At 30.5% G+C, this 10,365-nt stretch overlaps 1 protein-coding gene across 1 annotated transcript; it reads right to left on the bottom strand.

Annotated features, from left to right (window-relative positions):
• Nucleotides 1-8,459: 8,459 nt before the first annotated feature.
• On the bottom strand, nt 8,460-9,365 carry LOC133182766 (forkhead box protein B1-like). Its single transcript, XM_061317614.1, has one exon. The coding sequence runs from the start codon at nt 9,363-9,365 to the stop codon at nt 8,460-8,462; it is 906 nt and encodes a 301-aa protein (XP_061173598.1).
• Between the last annotated feature and the right edge of the window lie 1,000 nt (nt 9,366-10,365).

The following is a 10,365-nucleotide window of genomic DNA, read 5'->3' on the forward strand; positions in this document are numbered from 1 at the left end:
TATTATTATATAATGCATGATCTTATTTTGTACTCATGTTGATATTAAAATGTGAGATAATTAAACGTTCTAACGAGCAGCATTCATATGTTTTCCTATCTCTTTATATAAATTTTTGAAAGTATAGTTTATTTATATTCGGACGAACATCATGTGTGGGGGAATATAAATTAACCAAACCCCGCTATTGGTTGCGTTGCTGTATACATATGTAGTTACCAAAAAGGATATAAAATCCATTATTGATGCAAATTGACATTAATGGATAAAAATACCATCCACTAATGACTAAATTTTATCCACAAGTTATAAAAATGAGACGAATATATCGTATAAACACCGTAATTGCAAAGACATCAAGTATCACGACACTACATATATATCATGCTTCATGCTACGGGAATGCTTGACCAATTCTTCTCAAATCGGACAACATTAGTCAAATTATATAGAAAATAATGTTTCATTAAAAGAACTATTAAAGTAGATAATGAACTGAAAGAATGAGTTACATAGCCAAACCTGCCTTTTTAGCTCTACTGGTCAGAGACTAGAAGAGCTTTTGCGATCATAGTATCTTTCCGTCTGTCTGTCTCTCCGTCTGCCTGTAAACATTTTTTTCAAAAATATACTCCTCCTACAGTTTTGGTCCGATTTCAATATAATTTGGCACACAAGTAAACTACAATACATAATTCAGTGCATCCGTTTTGATTTTGATCAATGGTGTAGCCATGGTTACTAAAAATAGAAACTTCCGAGAAATACTTTCAAAATGCTACTCCTCCTACATTTTTAGTCTGATTTCAATATAACTTGGCACACAAGTAGACTACTAAGTTAAATTAATAATTTAGTGCATCGTTTTTCGGTTTTGTTTAACGGTGTTGCCATAGTCAATAAAAAGAGAAATATTTGTGAAATTCCTTTAAGGTTTTGCCAAAGGTCAACATGTCCAAAAATTTATTTTTACAATAGCTCCAAAACTATGTGGTTTATAAAGTTAAAACTTTTACAGTTTATAAATATATCATTGATTAACAGATAGAAATTATCACTTGATAACAAATACTTAAAAAAAAGTATTTATCGAGAAAAATTCTTTTTAAAAAATGCATATATTTTTTAAAAAATACACCTAATTAATTCCGTACTTTTAGTGAAAGCTATCATTGCAGAAACCATATATGTTTATCAATGAAGGGCAAGTTGGACTTCGATAGCCTCTGGAAAGTTGTTTTCCCTGTTTATTTTGTCCAAAAGTTAAGATTTGAAACCGAAAGTACATTGCAAATGGCGGATTTTATAGGGGTCTTCTCTTTAAACATGTCATGCTTTCAATAACAGCCTTTCAGAGACCATTCATGTCCAACTTGCCCTCCATTGATAAACATATATTATTTCTGCAATGATGGTTTTCACTAAAAGTACAGAATTAAGCAGGTGCATTTTTTTTTTTAAAATATGCTAATTTTTTTGAATTTTTTTTCTCAAAAAATATATTTTTTTAAACATTTGTTTTAAAGTGATACTTTCTATCTGTTAATCAATGATATATTTATAAACTGTAAAAGTTTTAACGTTATATCTCACATAGTTTTTGAGCTATTGTACAAATAAATTTTTGGACATCTTGACCTTTGACAAAACCTTAAAATGCTACTCCTCCAACAGTTTTGGTCTGATTTCTATATAACATAGCACACATGTAGAAAGACTGAGACATATAACGTTTTTCATTTTGGTGAACGGTGTTACTATTGTTACTAAAAATAGAAATTTCTGTGAAATTCCTTTAAAACGCTACTCCTCCTACAGATTTGGTTTGATTTCAATATAACGTGGCACACAAGTAGAGTACATGGGTTTTTGTTGTTTTTAGCAGTGTTGCCATGATTACTAAAAATAGAAAATTCTATGAAATTCCTTTAAAACGCTACTCCTCCTACAGTTTTTGGTCTGATTTCAATATAATTTAGCACACAAGTAGTCTACACTAAGATATATACATGTAATTCAATGCATTGGTTTTTGATGAACGATGTTGTCATGGTTACTACAAATAGAAATATCTTTAAAATACTTTCAAAATGCTACTCCTCCTACAGTTTTGGTCTGATTTCAATATATAACTTGGCCCACAAGTCGACTTAGATACGAGCATCAGTTTTTGATTTCTATGAACGGTGTTGCCATGGTTACTAAAATTAGAAATATTTGTGAAATTAATTTAAAACGCTACTCCTCGAACAGTTACTAAAAATAGAAATATTTGTGAAATTATTTTAAAACGCTACTCCTCCTACAGTTTCGATCTGATTTCAGAATATTGGTCTAAATTTGCAGTCCTCCAGAGGCAAGTGGTGGCGTCTCCTTATGAGTGAAAAATTCTCGAGAGGGACGTTAAACAACAAACAAACCAATTTTGCTTTTAAGAGGACATAATTTTACGACATGTAATTAACAATCCATATTTAAACAATGAAATTAAACAAAAGTTTATTTCGCACTGCTTAACGGGGTAAACAAATGTTATGATTGGTTGTCTAAAATAAATGTTTTCTTTTCTTTCTTTCTTTTTTTTTTAAATTTACGTTTGAAAAACAAAAGGAATATAATGAAATAATTTAATATTGCAAAATAAATTCAAGCCAGTCAAAATGCAAACAAGAATACGTTCTATAACAAAACAAAATATTTATATCCAGCACATACACATGTAGGAATTGTAGATACTAAAGGGATATCTAGTAAACGTACATTGTAATTTTAAGAGAACTACTTAATTATTCAAGGCGACATCATTTTATTTGGTAAATTTTATTTATAAAATCTGTGTGTCTGCAGTTTAAAGAGCTCATTAGAGAGAAAATTGATCATTCTCTTTTAAAGATATTGTTAAAACACTGAATCTTTTCTTTGCAGCGTCAAACTATATTACAATTTTTATTCTTTACAATTATAAACGATAGCTACATGTAGGCTTTATTTATTTTTGAAAATATCAATATTAGGTTCATATTATATTTATATGATTTTTTATATTGATTATTTTGCTTGTAAACTTGTAACATGCTTAGTTCTATTTTGGACTCAACACACATCGCTATTTACAATTATGAATATATCGTAAAAATATTTATTTTTGGTGTTAAGTTGTGAATTTGTCTCGGGAATTCTGTTTGAATTAAAGTAATCCGCCACCAAGGGAGAGTTTACATGGGAACAATTGACCGCTCTGTTTGATCCGATACACACTGATAATGCATTAGATTCAGTAACAAAATATCGTGTATCTTTCATTAAGATGCCTTCAGTTCTGTCCCCTAGGGAAGTCTGGCTGTGCGCTGCAATTCAATGAGTTCACCTTTTGCCACCATACGTTTTAGTTGGTTTTTACGTGGTATATTGATCACAAAAAATGTAATTATAAACAACAGGATAAACAGAAAATATTTCCCTTTAATGGATATTGTTCAGTTATTAATTGACTGAATTCAAACAACATAGCATTTCATTTTCAATCAATGAATAATTTTATTGTAATAATGAGATTTAAATATTACAATCTCTTTATTCATTCCTTTTAAGTAATTTAACTTGTACATGTACATGATCGACGATTATTTGTCTATCAGCATATTCCATCAAATCAAGTTGACACTTTTCTTTAAGTAATCATTATATATCATGTTTTAATGAACTAAGCAATTCTTTTTTCACTGCACGTACAGTGACTATAGTTTTTATTTTTTGTTATTGAAATAAGGGGAAAATCGTGAATGAAATAACTTTTTTTGATTTAGGGCTAATCACCTATACTCAATTATTTTCAATAGAACATCTAATATTTATATGTGCTCCATTATGAAGAAAAAATTCTAATTTGGGCACTGTCGCTAGTTTGGGGTTCCACTCCTTTAACTTGTCTTGCGAAGATGTAAAAAAGAAAAAAAAAAACTTATCAATAACATTTTTTATATTTTATTTTATCATTTAATTTAAACCTATGATTAAAATTTTGTTTCATTAATATTGTCAAAATTCGTTCAGAAGTCGAATGGATTTGAAATTTGGACTTTTCAGTTTTCATTTTATGGTCTTGGGGCCAGGATAATATGGAAAATAAACAAAGTTACTACTTCAAATACATGTATTTTGATTTACATACACTGTAACTAACGAACGATCCTACCGATTAATGATACGAAAAAAGGGCTTGACAACATACAATAAATACGAGATTTATTAAACCAAGCAGAATGAGTGGTCATTTTTAAATTAACGGATGATGTACATTTTGAAGGATTTGATTTGTATTGCTTGCCACGCTTCAGTCTTAAAAAGAAAATGTTTTGTTGACACTAGAAATTCAGGCACCTGCTGGCAACGCCTTTTGAGACAACAGCCAAATCTAACCAATGAAGAATGCTACAGAGCCCATTGTGCATCTACGAAGGCGATGTGCGTCGACAAGGTTTCCGTAGCAACAACGAGTAAAATGCATCAATAAAGCCATTTTATGGATCGAGAAGGGTACTTACTTTTTGAAGTAGCCAATCTATTTAGACATATTAAAATTATTATGTATTTGTGATAAGTTCAAGTTGATGTTGACCCTCTGGAATGTGCTTAAATTCAATAAAGATATGTATATTGTGGAACCATTGTCCCATCTGAACGTAAACGTATGTTTACATGACTCATTCAAGTCTTGAATTCCCTTTTCACATTAAGGTTATGGCATGTATGCTTTAAAAACATATATTTTTTTTTACAAAAATTAATATACTGTACATTTATATTGTTTTTTAAGCAGTATAAGTACAAGTACAATCACACTATGAATACAAAAACAGATGTCAAAGGCATCTAACACCAGCAATTTAGATTTTCTATCTATTTGAGCCACCAAGTTTCAGAATAATTAATAAGTGATTAATGAGTGAATTCATATCTTCAAACATTAAGTTCTCTTTAAATTAATTACCAGCTTGAATGCTGAGTAGCGAGCAAACGCTATCTTAAATTGTTAAACTAGACATTTTGCAAGTCTCATCTTAATGAAAAAAAAAATGTGGACAAGGAAATAATATGCTTTAAAGTTATTAGGAATCCGGTGTCTCAACACATTTATTGTGACGTGATAACTATCACAATTTTCAAAGTAACGCTTTAAAATTTGGTGCAGAAGTACTCTACTACAAGTGCAAGACACGTGGGGTCATATCAATTTGTCTATCTTATTTTTGTTGTGAAGCAATATAACAGTTTCAACGTTACTCTTTTAAATCTTGTACAGAAGACTTTACTATAAGAGCAAGAAACTACAAAAGATTTTGGGATCATATTGCTTTGTCTGTCTGTCTGTGTGTCTGAATCTTATCAATGATGCTTTTTTGTGTCGGGATAACTCAAACAGTTTTAAATGCAACGGCTTAAAATCTGGCAGAGAAGTACTTTACTAAGAGAAATTGGAGTCGTATCATTTTGTCTTCCTGTCTGTACGAGGGTTGTTCGAAAAGTTCTATACTGACGGCTATATTTGATGGATTGAAGTGAAAATTTGTCCAATATATATATATATATATATATATATATATATATATATATATATATATATATATATATATATATATATATATTAATAATTCTAATATATTACATATTTGAGTGATTCCTTGTCACTTTCCCTTTGTGCTATATTTTGTTCTAAACATTACTATGTACATGCGTCATTTTCCCTGACAGCCCTTATTTGGGCCCTCTCGGACCGTGTCAGTCCTCTTCTAATAAAATTTCATTATGACCAAATTGTTTGACTTAGAATGTTGATGCTCTATTTTTTGTTAATATATTTAAGTTAAATTCTTTTCAATTGTTTTGTAATAAATATCCCATGTTATTAATTTGATATGGAGAAATCGTCATGACGTCACATGGTTTTGCATTGAAAAGATTTCTTTGACTCGAGTAGGTCCAACCCTTTTATTTACTGGTGATATACCTGAATATCCTGTTTTGTGAGTTCATTGATTCGATCATTTATGGGTATTTCAATCAAACATTCAATTAAAAACACAAAGAAATCGACAAGATTACGAAAGGAAATCTGCAAGAAAAGAAATAATTAATGTAACAAACATGAAGGTTGACTTCTTTCTTAGTGTCAGTGATCTCTAAATGAATCTTTATTTTTTCAACCATGAGAAGTTTTCTCGTCAGGGGACCTAAATATCCTACAATATATCAACAAATAAAATGCTGATTGATAATAACTTTTGCTCTACTATCCTACCATACCTTTTATATTTAACTTAGATAAGCTACTGAGAAAATTATTCATTATAGGCATTTTTTTAATCTAATAAGAAAAAGATCTCTACAAAATAAAGATCCCTTTATTATAATAATTGTAGGTTGTAAAACATTACTCTGTGAATTATATTAGTTAGAAAATAATATCACTAATAATTGATTTTAAAAAATAACATTTAGTTTACATAATTTGAAAATTTATAATTAACCTTACTTCAAATTTTCGTGATCACGGGGATATTGAAAATATTTTTGAAATCATTTCAAAGCTGTTTTTAAAAATAATTTAATTTCGTCTTTTTTATGACAAAACTTAACTTGTGTTCTTCATTTTTCCATAGCAGAATGAATTTGTCATTTTATATATACAGTAGATATTACAGAAGATATATTCAAAATACGTATTGAAAACATTTGTAGTTTTTCATGTAGAAGCAAAGAAAATAAACTCTTAATCTGGATTTAATTGCTAAATGATTTATTAATATTTTATTTATCATGATAATGTAGGATGCAAGAAAATAATGAATATGTAGTTTTTCTGTAAGTTTTAGATTTTGTGGATTTTTTTCGATACACCTGAAGTATTTCTATTCAAAGTAGATTTTTTCCTTTGAAAATTCCTCGAAATGCTCTATTTATAAGTACTTTTCCGATTCGTTCAGATTAAAGAATTATCCGCAAAAAGCATCCCGTGTTATTCATACATTTAGATTATCTTCACAGAAAATAGTCGTTACGTCGAGTAAAATGCACACTATACATTCTCCTTAACAAAATTGAAGATGAAAATAACTTCTGGAGTTTCCACAATGCAATAGAATTTATATTAGAACGGTGTACTAGATAAGGTTGTCTATTTTTAAGCTTGTTTGCCTTCTCAATCTTGGGAAAAACATAAAGAAAACTGCACAATGTAGGTATTCTTCTTCAAATTGCTACTACTTTTGCAACTCGACTTTATAATTTTTATTTTATCTTTCATTACATTGTGATTATTATTAAAAATATATATGTTTAGTGATGTGCTGAGTCTGTATATTTTGTAGGAACCACAAATATGTCTATAAACCAAATAGTTTGAGCTCAACCAATCATATATCAGTATATATACTTAAACTTTTCTATTCGAATAAAAAATTTCTATCCATAGAATTCGAATTAATTATAAATTTGTGGTCAGTTCCTTGAGACTGAGAATATATTTTTTAATCCTTGAGCTCAATGTGAAGAACTGTATAAAATTATTTTAGACACTATACATGTATGTTCAAAAATATTTCTACAAATTTATCGTTTAAAGTGTCATTTTTTATGTTTTCAAATCAGGAGCCTAGGTAAACTTGGGGTCACTTTGATCTAGTATTGTATGTATCAATTTGACAAATGTGTCAAATTTTAATTTTCAAAGTATTGGATCGATGAATTTATTTTAGAATGTCCTCCTTAGCAGAGAAAATTATTCGTGCTTGAGTGGTAGGATAGAAGAGAGAGGGAAAGAAAGCGAGATGAATATGTTCATGCATATACATGTATAAACAAAAACCCATTCCAAAATTAAATAACTTGAATTATTTTGAATAAATTTGCTTTAGTAAATAAATACAGCTACCTTTTCTGTTTTTTCTATTTAAAATATAGTTCTTAAATGTGCTGAACTAAAATGAGAAAATTGGAAGATAACCAAAATAACTGCTCTGGTTTCATAAGAACACTCAAAATAAGTATATTAATTAATTTAAAAAAGTAAAAATCCCAAACTACTGTTATTAATCGTAATCGGGTATCTGTCTCGGTGCATAATAAACTGCATTTTCTTTAACTAAATACAAACGAATACCAGTATTTAAATGGGCTGAAGATTTACATATGCGTTCAAATTTCGTGTTAATTTAAACTTAAAATTCGTAGTGTTATGAACTTTAAAACAATAGCGTGAAATGTCTCTGTCAGTGATGCATGAAGTTCTAAATCTACAACAAGTCGTAAATGATTCGTATATTTTATTTATTTACAATGCACCATCATTTGATTAAAATAAAATGACATTTAAGCATGCAAATATTCTGTCTATTAATTATTATTATTTTTTAATCAGATTGTTTAATGTCTTACTTAAATTGAAAAATAACAACAAATTTTCACGTGCTTACTTGCGTACAACGCATAATGGATTTCAAGTCGGAAGGAGCATAGCAAGAATTTCCTGTTGGAGAGTACATTCTTTCTGCCAAAGAGTTCTTTTGCGAGGTGGCCAGATTCAAAGCCGACACAGGAGACGGTTTTATGGGCATTGGAGTCAATGGTGATAGAGGAAAGTCAGTAGGTCTTCGAGATTTTAATATTTTCTCATAATCTGAGTTAAACTTGTATGCCGATGCGAGTGTCGAAAAGATATTTCCTGCAGAAATTGGTGTCACATAAGACAAGTTACTTGCAAATTGTGATGCGAAAGCTGGTAATACTGTTGAAGTCACACGGGTCGGGAGAGAAGTTGCGTTTGATTTTTGATCTGGGGCGATTATGTTTTCAATCGTAAAGGGCTGTTTTCTGTTGGAAGAGTTTCCATGTCCAGTTAAGGGACCGCTTGTGGATGGCACACTGCGATTGCCTACGGCGAAAAAGTTCATCCTAGTTGTATCATGGTACATTCGAGACTCCAGTGCCAAGGAATGCTTAAGACTGTCATGCATAGGTAAATGAGGCCGCAATGTCATTTTGAATCGTTTTCTTCTCCTCAAAAAACTTCCATTCTCAAACATGTCACCTGACATTGGATGTAAAGCCCAGTAACTTCCTTTTCCTGGCCTGTCTGGACGACGGGGAATTTTGATAAAACAGTCGTTAAAGGACAAATTGTGCCTTAACGAATTTTGCCATCTTTGAGTATTTTGTCGGTAGAAAGGAAACCTGTCCATTATGTACTTATAAATGTCACTAAGAGGTAACATCTTTTCCTGAGAGTTCTGAATCGCCATGGCAGTCAATGCAATATAAGAATAAGGGGGCTTCTGATCATTGTACGTATTCCTTCCAGGTCGAGGCATTTCGAAAAAGATAGTTAAACACCAACTTTTCAGCTACTTGAATTGTGCATATCCTCTGTGAGTTAATTGCTAATAATACTCAAAGTCCCCTTTGGACAATACTTGCTTACATTTTAACCGCCATCAGTTATTCCACATCAAGGACAATAAAACGTCAATCCCTCTATATATGGGCGGTTATATCTTCATTTTGTGACTATCATCCCCATCCAGCAGCCAATGATATTTCAACACGGCCGTGGCCAATATCAAGGGTCGTGACACTCTATTTTAAAAAAAGAGTTAACATTGCTTGAAAGTTAAAAACTGGAATAATAAATGAAATTAAAATAAGCAAGACTTAATCCTTTCAAAGTTGGAACTATAGCGTTTTTATTGGCCAAGTTGCCATTCATCTTAATGAAAGGAACGTTTTATCGAGTTTGTGAAGCAATGTTGTCAGTTTCTTCACATAAAACGAGAATAAGACACGAATGATGGTAATGTATCAATGAAGATGCTTAAAGAGTTTTGTTCCGAACTAATATTGACATAGCATTAGACCCCGAGGGGCGCAGGTTTTCAACCGACTGAGGTTTTAATGTTTGATATTCCTTTCTGTCTGTTTTACATACCCTACGTATTGATACATTGGGATATAAATGTGCAGTACATGTAATGTATTTTTAAAGACGTGAATTTGTGAAAGAATCATTTTTATTATTTATTTTTCTCTAGCTTGTATATTTCCGAGAAAATATAGAAAGGACAAGATAGGCTAAGACTCCTTTTTAGCCCCAGGTTTGGGATATCTGCAATAATGTTTGCAATAGTTCATCATTAAAACCCTGTGGTTTTCTCTGATACAAAATAAAATTGATTGATTTTAAGTGGGATAACAAAGTTTGCAGGAGTGTTACAAAATATGCTGTTTTTCTAATGTTCTCATTTAGTGCAAATTATCAACAATTTTAAAGCACATTTTGTTCCAGAAAACACAGGGCACAAGCTTTCCTATATC

This window comes from Saccostrea echinata, unplaced genomic scaffold (genome assembly GCF_033153115.1).
Source record: "Saccostrea echinata isolate AGI-Se365-2 ecotype Australia unplaced genomic scaffold, CSIRO_AGI_Sech_v1 ptg000009l, whole genome shotgun sequence".
In the NCBI taxonomy this organism is placed as follows: domain Eukaryota; kingdom Metazoa; phylum Mollusca; class Bivalvia; order Ostreida; family Ostreidae; genus Saccostrea; species Saccostrea echinata.

Excerpts from the sequence above, each read along its gene's own strand:
- LOC133182766 (XM_061317614.1), bottom strand. The coding sequence starts at position 9,365 with ATGCCTCGACCTGGAAGGAATACGTACAATGATCAGAAGCCCCCTTAT.